Source organism: Falco peregrinus, chromosome 6, assembly GCF_023634155.1.
Source record: "Falco peregrinus isolate bFalPer1 chromosome 6, bFalPer1.pri, whole genome shotgun sequence".
In the NCBI taxonomy this organism is placed as follows: domain Eukaryota; kingdom Metazoa; phylum Chordata; class Aves; order Falconiformes; family Falconidae; genus Falco; species Falco peregrinus.
The window spans coordinates 35,128,556-35,152,974 of record NC_073726.1 but is presented as its reverse complement, the minus strand read 5'-3'; the positions used below and the strand labels follow the sequence as shown (position 1 = coordinate 35,152,974).

Here is a 24,419-nt window from a genome sequence, read left to right as displayed (position 1 = left end):
TAGGTGTAAAATAAAGCTCGAATGTGCTATTTTCCATATTGTTTGCCACTTCTGTCCAAGAATCTAGTAGTGCAATAAATGTATTAATCTATTCCCACAGTATTATTTTATAATCCATTTTTACCTAGTATATTAAACAATGTACCCATTTTATCATACCTGTTTATTATATCTTTATTTCTAATTCACAAGTTAGCTAGCTGTATGCTGTTAAAATGAGACATCATTAGAGACTTCTTAATAGAGTTTTCTGTGAAAAATAAATAAATCTGTAAAATGAAAAAACCCCAAAAAATTCAGGCACCTTAGGATCAAGTTCAGTGAAGGAATGAGCTGGAATACAGTCCCAGGATCAACAGTATAGGCAGAACTACCTGGAGTCTTCCCTTGTTCGGTGGGAGGATGTAACTTTTGGCACCAGGCAGGAGTATCTTTAAAGCTGGAGTACCTTTGGTGTTGCAGCTGGTGCATTTAGTAGATATTGGATAAAGTACTTTTCAGCAAATTCTGCACCCATCTCCTCTGGCTTAGAAGAACACAGAATGTATGACCTTGGTGAACATCAAAGTATCACCATTAGCATATTAGCTACATTCTGTCCTTAAGTTAGTTGCTACCGATCCCTTTATTTTTTAAACCATCTCACTTCTACTGGCTGTTGTCAACAAGATAACTTTAAGCATGTTAAAAGCAGGACATAGGAAGTCATAAGAAATCTCACAGGAGCTGACATCACCGTTTTCTACACTGTGTGTCATAAGAGATTGACAACCTTTCACCTTTTCTGGCACCTCAGCATTTCTTATGCTTCTAATTTACATTACTCTGGATTTTAGGATTATATTTGTTAAATGAATTCAGTCTTATGGACTTTTTCTGTAGCTTTTTCCACCATTATTTAAGTAGGTTGTAAAAGTTTACATAAGAAACTTCTGTAAGTTGCAGTGTCACAATATTTTTTTCCTTTGAAAATGTTAAAGATGTACAGCATAGTCAAGCCCTGACTTGGATATCACTACCGCAAATGGAGGTCCTTTCTCTAGCTCCAAGAAGATTTGAGTGTACTATGTGTACAGCAAAATGCTTCTGTTTAAAGAAAAAAATGTGTTTGAAGTTGCATAATTTAAATGTACAGTTACTGAAAAATGCTAAAGTTAATTTTATTGTTGCATTCTTTTCCTTTTTTGCATGCACCTTAACTAGGATTTTTAATTATGCAGTTGCCCAGTGTTTTCTACATAGGAAGATGTCCACTTACAAAGTGGACCATGCTAACTGAATTGTCCTTCTATACAATAGCTTTGTATACTTTTCATTTGCTTCATACTCCCAGTTCCTATCTGCTACATGCAGTTCTCTTAGATGCCATCCAGTTATGGTATCAGAGTGCATCACCAACAGTTAGTGAACAGAAGATGTAAACATAGGGAGGGAAGTGGTGGTGCTAGCCTCATTTTAGAAATGGACATCTAGGCCTACAGAAATTTATGTTAAAATTTACACAAATGTGGAGTATGAGACGACCAGTGCAGCACTTTTCCCTCCCATGTGTCTTAGTACTTATGGATCAGAAGAGTTTATGTGTCCAAAGCACAGCTTCCACTGGCTTGATCGTCAGCTGCAAGCGCTCAGCATGGCTGCAGCTGAGCCGCTAAGGGACAGCAAGGTGGGCCTTCATACAATGTTGATCGTACAATTAATATGGCTTTAAAGGAGTGCCTGCACATTTTGGGGGAAATTGGACCCATGTGATTAAAATAAAAAAGATCCATGAAGTTTGGATACCTATTTTGAAACCCAAGAAGATGTTCTGTCGATGTAGCATTATAAGCTATTTCGCATATTCAGGACAGACTACGCATCACATTCAGAGTCTAGCTCTGCCACACATCATGCCACAGGGCCGGACATAATGCACCCACGATTATAGCAGCCGTGCATCATGACCGCTGCTGACTTTTGCCCAATATAACGTAGGTGCTGTTCAGAGAGAACTTTTTCCTAAAATGTTGCATTAGCAGCATATTCCTGTTTGGCTATATTAACTTCTTTCCCTCCTTTCTGCTCTGCTTTGTTCTCTGAGCATTTGGATCAGACAGTTTTGTTTCTTGGCTGTCAGGGATTGCTGAGAGAAATGAGACATGGGCTCTTTGCTTTCTGCTTCAGGGCCCTAATCTCCCTCTAAGCTTAAGCATCTGTGAGGCATCAATGGAGGGAGAGAGAGGGACTCTCTAGCTGCTAGGTCACCTAAAGCTGATCAGTGCTGGGAAAAAGCATGTCCCTGAAACAACATCACTTCCCTTCTGACCTTTAGACCCATCCTCCAGTGCAGGGGAATACCAGAACTTTTCACAGGAAAGAGTGACAAGGTAAAATGTGCTGTTTTTCCATACTTTCTTTCTGGTGCTGGCTGAGATTTTGGAGAAGAATTCAGGCTGAAATGGACTTTTTTAAAGGTAAGATTTCAGCTCAAACAGGTACATTTTGGTGACACTGGAGGTCCCAGCAGAGGGAGTTACAAAGAGTGATGATGGGAGATAAGGCTCAAGCTCAGTAGTGGGCAATAGTGCCCACGTTCAGAGCAAGGTCACAACCCATGTCGCTTTCATTACGAGGAAGTCATGCTGTCTTTCAGCCAGGATAAAATGTTGCTTTATGGCTCCATCACTAAAGCTTCTTACAAAAAGAAAAACAATTAGTATATACATGACTGACTTAACTTTTTAAGTTTATTTACTTAGAACAGGATTGCTCTTTATGACAATGTTACAATCAGTCATATTGCAGATACTGCATATGTATTCACTTGACGTGTTTTTAGTCAGCTTCTCTTATTTTGTTGCATGTGAAATTCAGTTATGACTATATTCTCCTTCATTTTTATTATAGAAGTTATTAAGAGAAAGAAGGATATGTATGAATTCTCAGGTAACATCAGCGGGCTGAGCAGCTATTTAAGAAAATGTTTTCTTTTGGAATAAAATTAAACAGCTTTCCTGATACAAGCCCAGTGGCAACCTTGCCTCTGTTGCTATGAGGCAGCACAGTGGGCTATACGGGGTGCTGGAAGTACGTGTTTTGTGTGCAATTCTGCCGTCCTCATGCAATCAAAATTTCTATTAGCCCTTTAGAAAGCCAGTGGGGATATTTTCAGCACAAAGATTGCAGTACTGAACTCCTAGTTAACACTTAATACAGGCTGGAAATTAAATAAACCTACTTCTATTCAGTCCAGTGGAGGACATTCAGAAAAAAAAGCTGAATCCCTACTGGATAAAACAGGCTTTCATCAAAACTTTCTCATTCTCCTCCTCCTCTTCCTTTCTCTTTCTCTACATATATTTAAAGTTCAGTTCCTGTAGCTAGGTAGGCACAGTAGCATACAGCCAGATGTAAATTTTAGAAGGTGTCTTCATTTTGCAAAATTAAATGCAGCTCTAGTGACTGTTTTGTATGCTGGTCTTTTGCACCATGAGAAATATTTGCTCAGTAGATACAAACAACAAATAACTTATAAACAAAGTCGAAGCTTCACTTTAAAGTTACTGCTTTCCTATTTGTTATTCATTGTTACTGTACAAATGATGCAGGTCATTATGATCTAGACACAGTGGCATGCAAATCATACTTACAGCAAGTTTTCTTGAGTGATTTATGGTTAACTTTTCATAGTAAGTAGCATTAATTTCTCTCCAATTCTGGGGCTTCTATAAAAAGTGTAAAAGAAAAGTACAGCAGAGATTTTTTGCCTGGTTAGCAGTCCCTGGGCATAGTTCAAGTTAATGCAGAGAAATGAGCAGCCAGCTTGTCACAATTAGCGGGTGCTATCCAAATATCTCTGGAAAACATTCCATCGTTTTTTTGTGTGCATTAAAAATATATTTATTGAGCAATATATGGGTTTAGGTTCAAATGTATTATATAACCAAACAAGGCAGAACTAAAATGAATGTACAAGTTCAATCAAATATATGCAGTTCAATTTCAAGGAGTACTTTATTTCTGTAAGATTTGTTCTTACCTCAGTAGTTTAGTACCACTACCAAATAATACATCTAATATATTTTTCTTTAAAGCCAAGCTTAATATACTAGCAGGTGTCTCACTGCACAGCAGATACCGTCAGACTCTGCTAGGCAATAACTCTGCAATCCTTCCAACTGTTCCCTTTAGACTTCCCATGTAAACTGTTTTGCCACCACTCTGCAATTGCTGTTGTTGTGTTTCAGTGGAACCTCCTTCCTGTTCATGTTAATAGTTAATAGGTGAAGCTGAGTTTTGCAAGGGAAATAAATGTCTCCATTTAATAATTCTGTTCTTTTAATAAGGATTCCCAGCAAAGCAGGATATATTTTAAAGTAGCTGGAAATTTGCCCGAGTACAAATTTTCACAAATTTTCAATCTGTTTTAGATGCCCCATTCACATTGGATTCACTGAGTTGCAATGCAGAAGAGGTATTAATTACAAAACTGTGCTTCTTACAGTGGTTTGAAATTTGATTCTTGAAATGACGTGGGCTGTGTTGATTTCAGTTGGGTTACTTCTGATTTACAATACTGGTCTCTTACCAACAAGAAGCAAGTAGAATGAAGAAAGTAGTCCCGTTAACTTAATGATGGCTCTTGCCTCCTCGAATCTCTTACTAGTTTCTCTTGTGTCTCATATTCTCTAAATGAATGTTACACTTCCAACACTGTGGCTGAGTTACTGTCAACACTGCTCTAATTGTTCTTCCACTGAAATCAATGTTAAAAATCCCATATCATATCAGAATTGTCACTTCTGCTGATCTGATTATTGTTAGAGCGCATGAAAGTATCACAAAGGAATTAGGAATTACAAAGGAAAAAGGACAAAGTAAAATACTATAATTATGTGAACTATTCAGCATCATTTGCTCTAGAGAAAATTAAGATTTATTTCCATATATGGTTCCAGTATCACTCTTCCTGATTAGTAGTTATAGCTTGCTGTTTGGATATAATGATTTAATTGTAGATATGACATATTGACAGTGGATATTTTCCAGTTGCTGCTGATTGCAAGCATTGTATGGCTATTGTGTGTGAAAAAGATCTAAATATACCTTTTGAAAATAAAAGGCTGGAATTTCAGCTGGTGTACGTTGATGGGATTCCACTGATTTCCTTCCCTGGGATTTTATGCATTGATGGAGATAGTAGTCCAAAGAGTAGGCAAAACACAGCTGAAGTATACTGCACACCTTTCATTCTTTTTTTAACTTCTTTTTGCCAATTTGTGAGTTTGAATCTAGAAGTTAGCTGAAAAGTTCCTGACAGTGGACATGTTAAACACTGCTTTCCTGTGGTACCACAGTAGAATCACTGGGAATATTGAAAATGTTACTTACTCTTAAGAATTTTTAAGTGCTTAATGTAGCTAATGGTAAAAATACAGGCTTTTAATTCTAGGCTTGTTAGCTGGTGAGTAACTATTTTTTCTTGGAGGAACACATTTTAATGCAATGGTAGATTAAAGTGTAGGAAGGGTATCAACACTTTTGATCCTCTGGTAGAAGTCACTTACGGAAGTTAAAGTATATTCCGTGACTAGTGTATTCTGTAGGTGGGTGGTTTTTGACAAGACTGCCTGGAAGCAGTTTGGGGCACTCTTATTAAAACTGATGTAGAAGGTGGAGAAGTTGCTTGGCTTACCTGACCTGGAAAAATCTGTTTCCAGGGTTTTTCTGAGCTGGCTTTGCAGTGCTGCTTTGATAAGTGGTCTGAACACAGCTGCTCTTTCAGTTTGGATGTAGCTTTGCAGCTTGATTCACTGGTACAAATTAATTCTGACACAAATAGAGTTAACCCCCATCTAATTTGCCTTATACAGTGTTTACCATGACTGATAAGGTGAATTTACCTACTCCTTATTTTGTACTCTACTGCTTGCCTGACTGCCCAGCCAGGAGGGTGATCGCTTCTCTTCCTTAAGGCTCTTTTTCAAGGGTTAGTCTGTTGTACAGGTGAAAAAGACTGCAAACCTAGTTGGTTATTTTAGCTTTTCTATTCAGTAGTCTTCCTGTCATATGGGAATCTTCACTTCTTTGTAGCTTGCTGGTAGTGCTTTCCTCTGGTTCTCACTCCCTCTTGTTTGTCACTCACCATTGCAAACATATGCAGTACCTTCCTCCTTCTGACCCTTGCCCAAGCTTTTCTATTTGAATGTTAGGCAATGTCAAGATAATATGTGATAGCAGCTTTGATGTTAGCAGTGTGAAGGAAAGGGGGAAAAAAGGTGGCATGTTATAGTCAGCAAGTCAGCATCTGTCAGATGGTGTCTGGTGGCTTAAGATTAAGTATACAAATTTCTAGGGAAAAAGCCATGCTGGATTTGATAGCTGGAGCCTTAGAGCCTGATTTCCACCTGAACTGAATGTTTTTTATTAGTAGCTCTAAATCTTTGGTGAGATACAGCAGTTGTGTATAAAACTGTTCAACAAGAACATATTGTCGGCTGAAGGGAGGAGGATGTGCACCCAGGAGTAGGAATGAAATACAAAAGAGGGAGGTAAAGGCAAGACTGCTGTTTCCTGAGCCCTGAGAAATGAGGGCATTCAGAGTAATGTAGCCACAAGAATTTGATGCCATATTTTGCTACTTTTCTCTCATTCATCTTATATGGTGGAATTTCCCAGTTATCTTTAGGGGGGAAAAAAGAAAAAAAAGGTAAGTTATTCACTGTTAATCTGTTTCAGGTCTCAGCACCACTCATTTAAGTCGGGAGCTGTTCCTTCAGCTAACCAACCAACTTCAAACAGATAAACTGAGAAAGGAGTTTGGTCCTAGAATTGATGTTTCAGTTCCTGGTAATAGATCTGAAGTCCCCCTGAAAGTAAGATAAGTGTTTGGAGACTTACCTCCCCTTTACACTTGTTCAACCTCTTTGCATTTAGCAGCGTGTATCAGTCACTACCTTGTGTTGTGAGCGTTATCATGTTTGGGTGGTAGTGTTGTTCATTTTTTTGAAACAGAGAGGCTCAATCCCTAGCAGTACTGAGAGAACTAAGATTGCAAAGGGGTAAAAGACTTTTTCCTTTTAAGTAATCTCCTTTTCTTAAAGGAATCTAATACAATAAAAGTTGCGCAAGCTTAATTAATACAGCATCACTAAAACATTTGTCAAAATCCTTCAGCACTTTTCACTGTACTCCTACTACTGTTCAAGCTATCTGCTTCAAAAAAAAATAGTGCTTTCAAAAGCACTGAGCCTTTTAATTTTTTGGGGGGAGGGGATTGAGATAACTATTTGACAAAATATTATAGTCTAAATCTGGGAGTTTTTGCAAGATTGTAAGTTTTGATTGTACACTATTTAGACTTTGTTCTCATGGCGTGACAGATTCTGGATAATGTTTTTTTATTTGATGTTAAAAATTGCTAAAACACATGTCAGAAAACCACATTGTCTGAATAATATTTTTTATTGCTATAAGTATCATATTCCATTATTTTTTGACAAACGGTGGCTTCATGTTTTAATGCCAAGATGTTAAGAAGAATATTACAAGAGGATGCTTGCTGAAAATGCAAACCAAATTGATCATTTTTGTGTGCATATTTGATTAAGTTTCATGTTGAGTGACACTGCCCTAGGATCTGTGAACTCTCTTTCTCCTTTCCCCATGACAAAAGGTTTAGAGGTGGCATTAAAGTGAAGGAGGAAGGGAGAGTTGTAGAAGACCACTCTGAGTCTTGGGTTGTTAAAGAGGTTTTTGTACCATGTTTTCTCCTCGCACATACCGTAGGGTTATAGCGAAAAGTTAGGAAGGTGGCTGAAGCGTATCTTCATGCTCCAGCATACTCCAGCTGGTGGAGCAGCTCTTGTAGGTGATAGACTTGCAAGCTTATGATGGGAAGCAGCATTGCAGCCAGATGGCTCCGGGCATATGTGTTTATAAGAAAGTGGCTTTAAGTCACTTTACCTCCTTTGGAGCTGTGCTGAGCGCAGCTTAGATTCAGGCAGCTGTGTTTTCAGTGTCATCTTCCTTTTCTGTTCCATGGCTTGTGTCTGTTTGCTTTAATTCTTTTCTACTCAGTGTAAAGGCGAAAGGGTGGCTGACCCTGCCCTGGAGAATTACAGTGAATGAGGACATGTCTTCTGCCCCTTTACAAGCTAGTTAAGACTTAGATATGGATCCCCAGGGGGAAGAATGGATTATATTCCTGCTTGGTCCATCCTTGGAACAGAGAAGCAGGGTATATATAGATTTTTGACTCCTGTTTTAGTACTTCCTGGGATGTATTTGATGTTGATATGTATAAGCCTTTTCTCTTCCTTTTTAAGTTTAGTGTCCGTCCATGAAAGGGATTTCAAGGGAGGCTGATAGTTTGGTGATGAAAGTTCAGGCTGGGTCATGGTAACCCTAGCTATCTTTGAAGTAAACAGCTTGGATGATGGTAACAAAACATAAATTTGCAGGATATCTGGGAGTGATTTTGTCTGGTGGTGTTCTCAGTATAAAACCAAGCTCTGGTATGAGGACACGTATGATACAGATCGGTAAAAGCATGAGTGGCTTGGGGAGAGTGAAGCAGGGAACAGCAATGCACTGCATCTTCTAGTGCCGGAGCTAGGCAGCAGCAGAGAAACCCATCAGATGGGCAGATGTTTGAAACGGGTGTCTTCACACAACAGATCACTGAAGTGGGAAACACTTTTTTATAAGCTGTTGCAAATGCTAAACATTTTTATGAGTTTAGAAAGCAATTGGCCAAATTCACAGAAGATAACTGTGAACTACAAAGATACTAATGTGCTCAGGATTCCTTGTGCCATGAAGTGCTGGATAATGGGAGAGCGTATGGGGGAAGTATCACTGTATTCCTGTCCCCTTTTATACCCTTTCTAGGTGTCTGCTACTGGTTGTTGTTAAAAACAGGATACTGAGATATGAGGACTAGTTCAGTAACCTTTTGTTCTTGTGCCTGTAGAAAATGCACTACATTGGATGGCAGTTTAGATTCACTATTGGAAGCATACTTATTGCACACAGTCACTTAGGGCTGTTTTTTGTGTAGTATGCATTCGATAACACTCCTCGTTTGATGCTAAGTGTATGGTCTCAATGCAACTTTCAGGAAATAATGAAAAAATGGGTGAACAAATTGTATGGTACCAGGACTGTACTCATATGTTGTGTTTATCATTGTATTTTCTTATGTCATTGTAAATGCTAGGGTTCCTTTTGTTTTCCTTTGTGTGATAAACATGTTAGGTTGGAGGATAAAAAATTTTTAACGCAGTGATGAGCCACGTCTAAACCTCCCAAACTGTATTGGGGAAAAACCACACATACAAAAGAAAGGGCAGAAGCATTGCATCTCTTTGCAGTCTTTCTGAATGCAAAATGTAAAAGTAATATTTAATGTCTAATGGGAGAATGGTGAACAGAATTTTTGCCTGGATGGATCAAATCCTCAAGTGTTCCACCCATTTTATTTTGTTGTGTAACAATTCTGAAAGCAAATCTTAGAAGGACCAATACATGCAGCATTTTCTAGTACTGCTTAAAATGCACTGTATATTTGTTGTTATTTATTTACCTCATCCCACTTTTGTTTATTCCTATTTTAGCTTTTAAATTTGGAATTCAACTTTTTTAGCTTTGAAAGCTATTGAATATTTAACTGTGCCTTAAATGATTCTGTATTTTTAGACAAAATGGAAGCACGGTGTGCTGTAGGTGCAGCCTATATAATATTTGTCTTTTTTCCAAGGTAGTCTCATACCATTGTTAAGACTCAGCACTGCATTTACAGAGTCAGTGTTCTCATTTAGCCTTCCTAGCCTGTGATCAAATGGGAGTTGCTGCTTGTTGTACTATGAGTTGGCTGACAAAAGCTAAATCTGTCACAGGTGCTACAATTTGTCTTTCAGAAAATTTGCTTTCCAAATACTAATTATTCCCGAAGTACCTTACTTCACACAAAGCACAGATAATAGAGTCAGCAAATTTGTTCCGTTTTATCATTGTGCTGTAAATTAGGGTTTGTCTCCTACCATTATGTAAAGTGAAGATGGTAGAAATTCAAATGCGGGAGAACCCATTGATTTACAACCTCTGATGTGTTTTTTCACTTAATTCTTCCAATCAAAATTCTTGAAATGTATGTTATTGAAATAATCATTGCTGAATTTCACTTCTGTAATTGAATGAGCTGCTATCTAGGGACAGAGGATGGTAGGAAATGAACATTGCTGTCTCTCCAGATGTCATTAAAAATTGGAAGAGTTTTGTGCCTGAAAAGCCCAGACCTAACCTGGTCATATGCTTAAACTGTTAATTTGGGAAGTTAATTTAATATGATGGTAGATTATCAGGAATTATCTTTCTGGTTCCTATGGGAGAAAAATGGACCCTCAGACACTGAGACTGCAGCTGAACCAGTGAAAGCATTCAGTTTATAACCCCCTTAGACTCTGAGTTATGTATGTTGTGAAAACACACATGTAGGTACCTGTGTGCAAGCATGGAGTTGCATTCCCGTCACCTCTCTTCCACTGCTCCCTGTCAGGGAGAGCCTTTGCGATAACCTGTTAGAGCCCCAGTTGCCAGTATGATGTATGTTGACATTGAAGCTTCAGTATCTCCCTAGATAAGAGTTTGTTGTTCAGGTAGGCTGTTGCCCAGTTAAATCTTTTGTGAAAATCTAGCTGTCATCCAAGTGAGCAAATTTTTGATACTAGGTGCAGAATGATCTGCTAAAATAGCAACTGGAACTGTGTTCCAGCAGCTTCTCCTTTCATTGCTGGGAGTTACCTAGGAACCCCTTCTGAGATTAGACAAGTTAACTATATATTCAAAATATTTAGCCTATGGAGTGACTTACACAGAGAAGGAAAAAAATTTAATGCTGTAAATGAAATTTTTAGCAACAATTTTTGCATTGTAAAGTAGCTTAAGAAACTGTTTATTTACTCCCTTAGGATGAACATATTGTATATTTCTAGATTACTGACAAATTTAAACATTGAAGTGATTTAATTTCTAATAACAGTGATTCACAGCTATAGGTGTTTGGCATGTGTATAGTAATACTGATTTGTATTTTTATTTTATTTCTGTAGGACTATTTAACCATTCACAAGTATGGCAATGCAGCCAGAAATGATCTCTGGAACACATTTTCAAAGGTAAAATGCTTTAATCTATTGCACTGAGGGAGAAGCAGGAATTTACTGTCGTGTTTTTCTTGGTGAGGTTAGGAGTGAATAGTGCATATTGAGATTTTCAGATCCCAGAGCAAATATAAAAACTGATGCAAAGAAATTCCATTTGAGTTAACCTAGTGGCAACATCAAAATATGTTTTTTGCGGCATTTCTATTCTTTCTTATGTTAGAATATATTTCCTTGCTTGCGCTGTCACTGATGTGCAGTTAAAGATACTTCATGGAATCTGCTATCATTGACTTTAGTGGCAGCATGCTGAGGCCCATAAGCTGGAAAGCCCACGAAAGTGCTGAGCTTTGGCATTTACATCGGGTCTGTTTGTGATTTTGTGTGGAGTTATGATTTTTGTGAAGAACAAAACTATTAAAGCTTTAAAGTTTGATGTAAGCAGGTAACTATTTACTGTAACATTTAGCATGCTGTAGAGACTTATATTTGTGCTGTCCATGCTCCCTTTGATTGCTATGCCCAAGCTCATCTTGAGTTTCTGGAGCCTGGTTCAGGGATCTATAAGGGCAGGAGTTTAGTTTTCGTAAAGTAAGCCAAGCACACCTGAATTTCTCACCTACAGAGCTAGTCCGGGCACTCCAGAATAAGGACAGACTGCAAGGCAATGTAGAGTACAGTCAGGGAGTTCGGGCACAGGTACCGACTGAAGCTATGTGTAAACATGACATCTAGTTGTAACTATTGACACCAAAGTTAGGATTCAGCTGGAGTTCCAGATATCTTCATTTATCTGGACGAGCAGCTATATAGATATAAGCTTGGTGTCCAAGCTCCAGTTGTCAATGAGGACTGGATTCAATTGCCTGTTCATAAATACCTTGTAACGACATTTACCTTAATTTATCCTACCTGGCTTCCAGCTACTGCAGGAGATAAACATGTCTGCTATAGGTCCACCAGTTCTGCGAGAATGTGTTGAATGTTTAGGACAACGCATTTGACACTTGGTGCATAGGAATAACTGGAGCCCTAGAAACCTAGTCAATATAGTCAGCAGAACATAGAGAGCAATTCAGTTGACTAGCCACTACATGATTATTTTATAATGAGCCTGAACCATTGACTGTTGACTAGGGACTTGAGATAGTTGTTCAAATATAGGCAACTAGCGCCACATTAGGTACAGTAAGATGTTCAAGACATTCTGGTGGGTCTAATCAATTTGACACAAGATCTGTGGGGAAATTGATACTCTTCTGGAGTGGCAGGGCAAGGTCAAATGACATTAGCCACCTATGTGTGGGCAACTGAACTGACTCCTATGTCTGTGCTGACTGTTGATGAGAATTGAGACATGTAACATACAGTCAGGCTCTTAAATTTATGTCTTAATTTGAAGTTGAATGCTACTGCAAAAGTCTTGCTTGCTTGTCACCTGTCTCTGTTAAAGCTTTTGGGACGGTTCTGGGTGATGGGAGGTCTGAGGGATGAATGTAATCTTGAAAGAACAGCAGAACCCACAGCTAATAAAATGGAACAAAAATGAGACTGTATTCTGGTCCCTAACCACTATGGCTGTACCGTGTGCTCAAATCTATTGTTAAGACTAATAATTCCATTTTCCTTACCTGCAAGCACATTTGTTGCCAGCTGCTTTGTTCCTAATGCATTGCAATTGCAGCTTCAGTTCTGAAGACTTCTTGCTGGGTTCTGCTTGTAATCATCAGAGGTTGCTCAGTCTGTGATCTAGGACTGTTAGGCAGCTAGGGAGATTTCAGTTGCTGAAGAACAAATGATGCCTGCCGTCCTTCTCATACCCAGTCTCATCCCCCATGTTGCCATAGTATCTCTTTTTTGTTTCAGATGAAAATCCACTTGTAAAACAGCATTTTTATTGACATATGGCATCAAATATGAACACATTAATCCTCCTTGTGTTATAACAGGTGCAGTTTATGGAGGAGCTGGGGATATCTTGGTGTATATAGCCTCACATTGAACGTGAGGGACAGTATTTTCAAATAACTAGTCATTTGATTTTCAGAACAGAGAAGCTCTGTACTTTTAGAAATCAGGCCCTTTGAATATGCCTTACTGTAGGTACCCTAGATCAACTAACACTGAGATTTTTTTAACCTTATATGGTCAAGAATATCTTTTGGAAATAGCCACCCAGTATTTCTGTGGCTCTTGTTAAAACCCTGTAAAGCAGACTTTTCTTCTGTTACAGCAAAAGTGCCTGGATGATGTAGGAAATGGGACTTGCTGACTCCTCCTCTCTGGGAAGATTGCTCAATGTTTATTTTTAAGATATACAGAGACTGTTGATTAAATCATGTAGTGTGTATGTACTGGGTGTAAATGTGTGTGTGCGCATGTGTGATGGTTATTTAAACCTCTAAAACTAATTTAAGGTCTCTGGGACAAAGAAAAATATTAATTAATGTTTGGTGATGATACTGCTTCAACATACTGAAACTTTTATTTTTTCTTGAAGGCTTTAAAAAGGGTTGGAAAAACTGTAAATATCCAAGAAGTAATGGATCAGTGGACACTACAGATGGGTTACCCTGTTATCACTGTCTTGGGAAATGAAACTACAGGCAATGTTGTTGTTATCTCCCAAGAGCGTTTTGTTTATGATAGGGATGCTAAACCCAAGGATCCTGCCCTTGGAGACCACAGGTACTTACATTTCTCAATTAATATCACTCAAGAGGCTGTAGTTGTTTATGTAAGTGCTTCATGTGTCTGTTTTTATGAAGATGGCTCTTTGGAAATCTCTGAGCTTTCCTTGTTATCAATAGCATGTGGTGACCCTTTCATTTGAACTGTAGTAAAGGCTAGTTAAAAGAATTGAAGAAAATCATTGGAGTAATAGAACCAGTTAAAGCTTTTATGTGCCCATTTGCATCCTGACAGTTCTCTCTGTGACTGTCTTCTGTGTTACATCACACATCCATTTCCTGTCCTTTTCTTTTGATTTTATCACATACCATGAAGTAATTTGGAATGTGATTGGAAGGTCTGATAATTCTTTTTAAGTAACTCTTTGGAGTGGTCCTCTCATGCTCATACATTGAGCAGGCAGACGTAACCGTGTGTTAGATACATACCTCACTTGACTTGGGAAGCAGTCAAGAGCTGAACTGGACCTCTGTACAAGGCAGGGGGTTCCAGCTGTTCCATTTTTAAAGCCAGCTGAACTGGCCCTATGGGGACTGTTACACTGGCTGAAACCAGGTCACTTATGCATGCTTGCCCCTACCCTTTTTCCACTTCTTGGATCGTTTCATTCCTGCTCCCAGCTGACTCCACACACCACACACTTCCTTCATCCCACAGACAATCTGACATTCCCAGCTGATGCAGGGGAATCCTCATCTTATTGTTTAAAGCAGTTTTGGCATCATATTTTAAAGCCAAGAATATAGAGCTGATAATAGAGAATTGCATGATAGCCTTAGAACCTTCTGTGTTCACCTATTCATGCTTAGTGGGAAAGAGGGCATGCTGTCAACCTTGAGTACTCTGTGTTTGTCCAGTAGATTTAAATCATTAAAAGGTAAAAAATTATTACCAAATTTTGATTGACACACCTGGAGCTTATAGAATATTCCTGTTGAGGAAGGCCTAAATATAATTATGTTTATTGGGTGGGGCTCAGAAGTTTGTTAACTTTTTAGAACATGAATATTATGGAACTCCAACATGATACATCTGTATATAGTTGTTTTTCTGGCTGTATTTGAACAACCTAGAGGGGTATTAAGCATCTGTTTAAGTTCTGGGCTGAAAATAGTTCCTTTGTGAAAAAGAGATGAAACAAGTGAATGTGGACTGTCAGAAGCGTTCATGACTCACAGTTCAGTGCAGTGTGAGAGAGATTCTCCCTCACTCGCTTGAAAATTTCTTTTGTGCAATTGTATATATGTGTAATGTAATGTGAGTGGATTTCACTACTCAGAAAAAAAAGAGATTATTAGGTTTTTGATTGATTAAAACAGAGATGTTAAACCTTTTAAGTATTGTAGAGACTTTCTTAAATAGATTTGCTATGTACTCAGTATTGATTGTAATAACTGCTGCTGTAGAGACTACTGGGTGTGTAAATGTATTGAAGGTGGAATATCAGGGGTGATGTGGTGGGTTGAACCTGAATGCCAGGTGCCCACCAAAGCCACTTTATCACTCCCTTTCTCAGCCGGCCAGGAGAGAGAAAATATAACAAAAGGCTCATGGGTTGAGATAAAGACAGAGATCACTCTGCAATTACTGTCATGGGCAAAACAGAATCAACTTGGGGAAATTAGTTTAATTTTATTACGAATCAAAATCAGAGTAGGATAATGAGAAATAAAAAATAAATCTTAAAAAACCATCCTCCCCCACCCCTCCCTTCTCTCCGGCTTCAGTTTCACTCCCCATCTCTCTCCCCGCTCCCCGCAGCGGTGCAGAGGACGGGCAGTGGGGGCTGCGGTCGGTCCATCCCACGCTGTCTCTGCTGCTCCTTCCTCCGCAGGGGGAGGCTCCTCACACTCTGCCCCTGCCCCAGCCTGGGCTCCCTCCCACGGGGCGCAGCCCTTCAGGCACAGGCTGCTCCAGCCTGGGTCCCCCGCGGGGTCACCAGCCCGGCCAGCAAACCTGCCCCAGCCGGGGCTCCTCTGCCCACGGGGCCACAGGTCCTGCCAGGAGCCGGCTCCAGCCTGGGCTTCCCACGGGTCACAGCCCCCTCTGGGCATCCACCTGCTCCGGCGTGGGGTCCTCCGTGGGCTGCAGCTGGGTATCTGCTGCACCGCGGAGCTCCATGGGCTGAAGGACACAGCCTGCCCCACCATGGTCGTCACCACAGGCTGCAGGGGAATCTGCTCCGGTGCCTGGAGCCCCTCCTGCCCCTTCTGCACTGACCTGGGTGTCTGCAGGGATGTTGCTCTCACATGTTCTCGCTCCTCTCTCTGGCTGCTGTTGTACAGCATTTTTTTCCCTCTCTTAAATATATTATCCCAGAGGCACTACCACCACCGCTGATGGGCTTAGTCTTGGCCAGCAGCAGGTCCATCTTTGAGCTGGCTGGCATGGGCTCCATCAGACATGGGGGAAGCTTTATAGCAGCTTCTCACAGAAACCACCCCTATAGTCCCCTGCTACCAAAACCTGGCCACACAAATCCAATACAGGTGAGAATTAGTTTTATCTTTGTATGTGACATTAATTCAGAATTCAAACTGTATCTTGTGATATGCACAAGGCTAGTGTTCTACGCGAGCAGTGTTTGGTCAGGAAGTTGGCAAATGTTTACTGATGTTCCATGAGCCCTGATAGCCCCAGTAGATGTTGTGGGATGCACAGAGGTGTATATATATATACATATATAACATCAACCTGCAGGCTTTGCAGGGGTTATGTATCAGTGGTCTAATTCACAGTCCAATAAAGCTGGTGCTCATCTCCCCTGTGTGACCCATGAATTAGGTGTTGGACGCATGGCTCCCTGGGGAACCATAATAGGCACTGTAAATAACGGGGAGCAAATGGTATTTATGCTACATTTGAGGCCATGCTCTTGCAGGGCAGGCAGCGTTGGCTTCCTTAGGGTAGTTTGTCTATGGATTAATTGTGGTGATCATTTTAAACACCACAAAGAGTAGAGCTGCACAAAACACAGAAAAATGTACAGGTTCAGTCCTTTCCAGGAGTTTATCGTCTAAACAGACAACATGATATGCACTGAAAGGCTCCAGGGAAGGCTCTTAAAGCATCCATCTGCCATATAGTCTTTAGTTATCCAGAGGTGGGGCTGTAGTTCGTCATGGCACAGCAATAAACATCATTTATATTACCTTCAGGGTGATGAGGAGTTTAAACTTGTGGTTCAGACCCTCTCTAGGCAAATTTAACTTTGCCTTACTGTAGAAAGAGTCACTTCAGAGTAGGTCTTTCAGATGTATCTGCTGCATAAGAAGTATAAATAGACAACTGAGTATTTCAGAACAATTCTAGTTTTATAAAATGTCTGTGCTTTTCTTTATGCTATGTATTTATGCAGCAATTAACTGTTGAAAATGAAATATGGAGCAGCATATTTAATTTTTTTTCTGAAATCATATAGAGGAATATAGAACCAGCTAGCAGATTTTTCTAAGTGATAAATAATATACGTGAAAATTGTTGATACCTTTGGCAGTGGTTTACTCCTCATTCTGCCTAGTCTATTACCATAAGTGTCTTTAATTGTACTGCAGAAGAGAATGATTACATATAGTTGATTTTCCCATCTCATGTACAATTGGACTCCTTGTCTCTATAACTGCAGAAAAATGTGTTTCAAGGGCCATACATACATAAACTGTGATTTATTTGAGTGCATAGAATTGGCTGTATGGCACGCTAACATTTGGCCTGAAATTATAGAAGGCATACAGTTTCACTTCTTTGGAAACTGAGCATAGATTTTACTTGACACTTATGCCTTTGCATGATCCATAGTCCTCATTTTATGAGAGAATAAAACTAACAATGACAGACACCGTTTCAAAGGAATGCCATTCCTCAGAAGGGCCAAAATGACTGGCTTTGATTTGAATGTTGAAGCCTGTGGTTGGTACAATGTTTCAGTAACAATTTCAGCTTATCCAAGCAAAAGTTTAAAAATCCTGTAATAACTGTATAATTCATATTCTTCCCCTGAATAACAGTCCTTTAGTTATGTGTAGGTTCAGTCCAGTATACCCCTGTGAGCATGGATTATGCCCTTACATTATGAGGGTACAGGGGAGGAGGTGATACTCCATCTGACAGGGTTCAGTGGGTTTCCCTGCTGACAGAGAAAACGATGATTTTAAGGCAGTGTCTCATCCATCATTACAAAAATAGTTCACAGATATGACAAGAGATCTTACGAAAAATAATCTGTGGTCTAGACAATAAACTAACCAGTTTTAATGAAATCCATAAACCTTTTATATACTGTATTGAAGAGCGGACCAAAGCTTTCTAGTTATGGGTGTAAGTTTTACCTTTTAAAAATATACAGAGCTTGTCTCTTCAGAAGTGGAGAAATAACCTTTCCAGTGTTATCAAAATAATTAAGTAGGTGTTACTGAGGCAGTATTCACTTGTGTAGTGTTTTTACCATGCACGCAGATTCCATAGCTAATCTTTGCTTGTTCATGGTAATATCCGAAATTATGAGGTGTCTTGTGAGGTGCTGAACACAGCTGGCTGTGAGGAAAGAGAAAAAAGGAAGAGGTAAATACTGGGATACAGACAGGGTACTCAGGCATACTGTAGTGTGGCAATCCTCTGTGCCTTTCTCAGTGTGCCTGGACTAGGGATAATTCAGTTAAACAGTGCAAGCCAGGGACTTGCCCAGCAAAACTAGAGCTGTACAGACTCATAGGTCCAACACCATGTAGTAATTACAACTGAAAGGCTTTACAACAGGCAGCAGAGCTACTCAGCAGTCACTCCACTCCAAGATGAATGATGCACTGAAAAATTTATTTCCCTTCAAGTCTCTTCTGAATTTCCTACACAAAGCTCATTTATTCAGGCTTTGTGGAAAAAGGACTGTGCTTGTCCCTTTACTGGTAATTATTTGAGTAGTAAAAACATAGCTGTGTGTGGATATTGCCATGTGTATTCTTTCTTGTATGGCATTATCACTTGAGCAGTGATGAGGAAATTACTGTGTCCACTTATCAGCTGAGGGGCTAGGTAAACACAAAACAAAATGTTAGGAGCACAAGGGGAATGCTGGTAAGTATCTTTGAAATCTTCCTAGAGCAATTGTGGAGTAGTGTAGCATATGTAGTATTAATTATGTAATAAAAAGGACCATAATATGGACAAATATTGTTCCATAAGATGAGGAAAAAGGGATAACAAAATATAAATAGAAAAAGGAGTGCTCATTTACGTCCCTGTCTCTGGGAAATACCATCTAATATTCCATTTTCTCGTGTCCTTTGTGTGTTTTCTTGTTACACCTTTTCATCTTTACTATACCTGAAGGATTACACTTATATCAGTGTTTCTACTAGAAACAACTTTTGTGTTGCTACCTAGGGAGTAGATGGGGTACCTTGGTTCATCTTGGCTGACCCGAGTGCCTCTATATCAGCTTATAATGATGAAGAGAATGGGCTCCAGGTGAGGAAGGTACTGGTGTATGAGGCACAGAGGAAATGGAATTATCAGGAGTGAGATTAAAAAAATCAAGCATCCTTAGTGGCGCACAGAACTGTGCGTGAACACAACCAGATATTGATTTAACCAGTTTTTTTTGCTGGTCAAGCAGGGACTTGAAAATACTTGTTCTTGCAGAAGAGTGTGAAAGTGTAAGGAGGTCCTTCTCTTTACACGTACACTGGTGTTTAGTAGAGGACAGCTCTGTAACACCAATAGATTTTGTGTGTGTAGAGACAGTCCTTAACCCCAGCAGCCGCAGAGAGGACCGTGCTGAGCAGAGTGTTGCTTCTCCAAAGGAGCAGGCAGAAGAACTGCTTTTGTGAGTGACCTGGAGGAAGCCTGCTGGCCTCGAGCACTGGCGGGAGGAGTGCCTTTGCTGTTGGATGCCAGTTTTTGCCAGACTAATACTTGTGCTGCATGCTGCCTGCTGAAATAGCATCTTTTTTTGTTGTAGAAGCCACTAGAAAGTCCCTAGTCTTTTGTCTTGCCTTTTTATTTTTACAGGCTCTTCTGATTGTTGCATTATTAAATCAGAATAGGAAATGCTCTTAAAATTTGTTCCTGCACACATTTGTGCTGGTATCTCTTCAGCAAGATTTTGCTGCTAGCAAAGATCTCAGAAATGCCGATTGTAATTTAACACTTTATTTCCAAAACCATTTCACAGCTTCTATTTGCGAGAAATGCTTCTCACTAGGCAAACTTCCAGGATGCTCTGGTATGCAGGATATGGGCAACTTTCAGTGTCAGAATTTGCAGAATGCTAAAGAAGAAAAAATTGGTGTATTGTGTCATTGCTTCATGTGTGGTGGCAGCGCTCGTATCCTGACGGAAGTTAGGCTGATGGGGAAAAGCTGCTGCTGTATTTTATTATCACTGCAGACTGTGTCACTTTCCTCATCTTATTTGCTAATGCTAACTCTTAGAATTTGCTGGATACCCAAACTAGTTAATTAACTCACATTAATTAAATCAATTTCATGGCAGGGGAAGGAGCATGTACTTGAGGGCAGCACTATGTTTTAATTCAGAGTGAGACGGGGAGACATAGAAGAGAATCAGGGCAGCAGTGCTGGTGGGGAGCTGCCTGACATACAGGGGGAGGGAAAGGGAGTGACGTGTGGCAGGATGCAGACACGAGCTGGGGTTTGGGAGCATTAAAGCTGTGTAACTGGAACAGGCAAATACAGAGAACCAAGGAAATGGAGAAGGTGGATAAGGTGGGGGCTTTGGTGAGTTTAGCAGGTTGGGAAAAGGCCAAACAGAATTTGGCAGAGGCAAGAGTAAAGGGAGGGATGGAGGTGGCTTTGTTGGCTTTGTAGAAAGCAGAGATATGGATTCACCATTGTAGATCAGAGAATGAAACTGCTAATGTGCTTCCTTTTTTACCTCTTCTTCCTTTTGCTTTCTTAAGTTGCTGATAATGGATTTTTTTCCCTTGTTTCTGTATGTGAGCCTTCATGCTCAATAGTAGAATCTCAGATTTTATGGCAGAGATACTTTGGTGGGGGAATTCTAGGGAAGGTTACAGGGGAAAGAGAAGCTATCATAGGAATTGTATTTTGATCTTGCTTAAATTCACCATATTCTGAGGAAAAATCAGAACTAAACATTGGAATATGCTGAAAAAAGCTTGGCACTAAGTCTGTGAGAACACATTAGGAGGATTGTAGGCATAGCTAAATGCTACTCTTGTTCCTGCTGGGGGAGGGTCTTTCCTCAGCCCATAGTGCATCCTTCCACTCTGTTCAGAGAAACCTCAGATCTGCACTCTGTAGTGAAGGGACTATGCTGATGGCTAAAGGACAACATAGAGACAGGGTTTGCATGATCAGCACCACGTGCAATTCTGCAAGAACATTTTGCACTGGTGCAAGATGGAGTAGAAGGTGCTGTATTTAAGAGCCTGTATTCAAGGACAGAGAGGCAACTTTTAGAATAGACAACACTGCTTAAACCCAGCTTCTTTCGATCCATCTCTGACTCAGTACCCACAATTGCTTGTCACTTTTGAAAATGAAGCCTTTTGTGTTTTAGTGTAAAAAGGTAATGCTAGGCAGGGAGGAGAAAGCATGTGCTGACAAAAAACTTGTAGTATTTGTTCTTTACCCACAATATTTTTCTAAATTTAGTAAGATACTTTGCGAGCACTGAAACTGAAATGAGTCAGTTTTAGAGAGCCCCATAATATTTATAACCAGCTGATTTATATTTTATTTTGGTATGAAAAGTTAAGGTAAAATGTATAGAAGGTTTAGTAATCAGATAGTTATAAATAGATAATATTATATTATTCAGACAATGCAATTTTTTTTTTTCTTTTCAAATGGGGTAATTTAACTCAATTTAACTTGTCTACACTACCTTGTGTCCACCCTTAAAAAAGCAATCAGACCAAAGGAGAGTGGGGTTTATATAGGATGAGCAAAGGCATACAGCTGTTTTCTAACAGAATATACATGCTGTCATCTTAAGGCAGTTCCACAGGGCAGAGCCGCACATGGGTTCTTTCATGCTACTGCAGCTGTTACAGCACTGAAGCCTTTTCTTATGTCTGGGACTTTGTTGTTTTGTTGCATCGATAAGGGCTTTGTATTTGGCATAAGACTCCAAAGAATGTACACTGTTTCCCTTATTTCAACTCTAGGACTTACTCATTATTGAAAATTATTCCAAAGATTCTTGTAAAATCCAGGAAGAGTTAGGACTATGGTAGAGTAAAGGAAAAGCACAAAATCTCCGTCTTTAACACATTGCTGTTAAACTTGTTAATCACTGTTCTGACTACATATGAATTATAGTGTCAATGACTGTATACATGCCTCTAAAATACATTCCATTGGCATTGAAGATATTTTCCCCTCCATATCCTTGTATTTTGATCCTTATATGGAAAAACCCTAAATGGTCCACAATCTAGCGTAGAAATAGTTCCACTTAGAAGCAATTATCAATCCTTAGTTTAGAATATGCCAATATAATTGTCTTTTTTGACATGTTTCTAAATGAAAGCATACATAATAGACTATATAAAATTAGCAGCTGTATTGAGGCAGAACTGCAAATAAAGAGGCTTACCATCAGAAGCAAGTCATCTCAGAAGTGCTAGCATCTTTCAAGACTAGAATATAAGCTTCCTAGTCACCCTCTCATACAATTCTAAATATTTCTCCAAACTATAAAGATTATCCATAGGTTCCTCCATGTATGCAGCTAAGTATGGTTTGTATTCAAAGTTATAATAGACCCACAATTCCAAATACTTTCCAAATCACCAAGTTTTGTTTCCCTCTGAAATATGTATTGAGTGGATCCAACTACACATCTGACCAGAGCCTTTGAAAACCTCCAAGTAGATAAATCTTAGTAGCTGAAAGGCAAGATTGCTCTAGAAGTTGATTTCTGTTCATCTGCGAGGCATCTATTAAGTTCTTTTCTATTAAAAACTTGCAATGTTCTTAAAAAACTGGCATCACAGGGGTGGAGCCCTTTCAGATCCACCAGGCAGTCAAAACTGTTCTCTGCCTGGCAGCATCTCTCAAAAGCTGACTCCGTTGGGTTGTTTTGGTTGGTGGGTTGCTCTGACTAAAAAGTTGAATTCCACCATAAGTGAGGCATTAGCGATAGAGAAGAAACTGATTAAAAAAGCTCATTTAGCTTTTGACACTGTTGGGTATAGATGCTAACATGAAGACTTGATTTATGAGTAACGTCTGCCTCAATTGCAGTTTTGTTACCTGCTTTGACAATACTGCACATGTATTATGTGGCACCCTAACTGCATTATGGCTGGGCTCATGGGTGAAAAAAAATACAGCCTGTATTACAGTCAGGTAGAATACCCTAAAGACTATGCTGGAACACTGTCTTTAATTCACAGAGTTCACCAAACTCCAGATTCTTACCTTGCTTTTGTAAAGGGACTGGAAATGCATCTGTCCAGCATGGTCTGGAATGGTCTTGGAGTAAATACTTCCACAATCTTTTTCTTTCGATCTTTTTTAGTTGGTCCTGTAATCACTATTACTAACTTCTCAGTCCTGCCTTAGCTTACCTTTTTCCTGTTGGCCAGTCTCTTAGTCTTGGGTGAGGGCAGAACCCGTGGAACCCCAGGATCCCAACCTTAGCACCATTTTCTTTCCTCATTTTGCTCAAGTGCCCCAAACTCTTGATGTACATCCTACAATTAATGTGGTATGGCACACTTACCATGTCCTCCTCTCCATGTTGCTGCAGTCAGCAATTGTCTGTCTGCAGGACTTGTGAAAGTCCTGTCCAATTCAAACACCAATTCAGGCCTTCTCAGGTTAATAAAACCTAAGTGCTATCCTTTCTGAATTCACACTGGCTAATTGCAACTTCTTATTTGATTAAAAAGTCTACTATTGTCTGCTTTTTCATTCCACTTGCAGGGGAATCCAAAATATTCAGTTACTTTTACTAACGTAATCAGTTACCTTTACCAGTATTTTTCACCTATTTCTTATTGGTTTTTGCACTAAACTTCTTGTTCTTATTCTAAACATAGGAATTAAAATCATACTGGGCATATGCAGATGACCAGCGAATACTTCCAGGCTGTGCTCGGTTGATCTCAGTTACTTCAAATTGTTCTCCTTTATCCATTTTACATCTTGTATTTGTCTGTGCTACAAAGTTAGTCAGATCTTCCCTTCCTATCTGCCATCTTCTGTGCTGACAAGGTACAAGGAATCCCTTGACACCCTGGCTCAGTGTGGGAGGTGTAATACTTGTGAGAGTGGGAATAGTGTCTTCTTCTGTTGTATTATGCCTCTGGGCACAGCCTATAATCATGTTACTGACACATATTAAATCTAATGAAATCTCTGTGTTCTTCAGTCTTGTGAGAATGATATTCACAACATGAATATATTGTCAGGTCCTTACCCATTAAACAGAACTAACACTCTATAGAATCACACTTAAAAGTATGTGATTTCCTGTGATATTCACATGAGCTTCTCCTGGATCCTGAAATACTCTTTACTGAATGAGATGCTATACTGTATAATAACCTGGGAGAATCTGCATGAAGCTTTTAAATTATCTTTCCCAACACAA

At 39.6% G+C, this 24,419-nt stretch overlaps 1 protein-coding gene across 1 annotated transcript in view; it reads left to right on the top strand.

Moving 5' to 3' along the window:
- Positions 1-24,419, top strand: part of TRHDE (thyrotropin releasing hormone degrading enzyme) — a 214,214-nt gene that overhangs the window by 123,327 nt on the left and 66,468 nt on the right. Inside the window, exons 8-9 of the mRNA XM_005242046.3 lie at positions 11,094-11,159; positions 13,645-13,832. Coding sequence (XP_005242103.2) covers positions 11,094-11,159; positions 13,645-13,832 — 254 coding nt within the window. The remainder of the gene's footprint in view (positions 1-11,093; positions 11,160-13,644; positions 13,833-24,419) is intronic.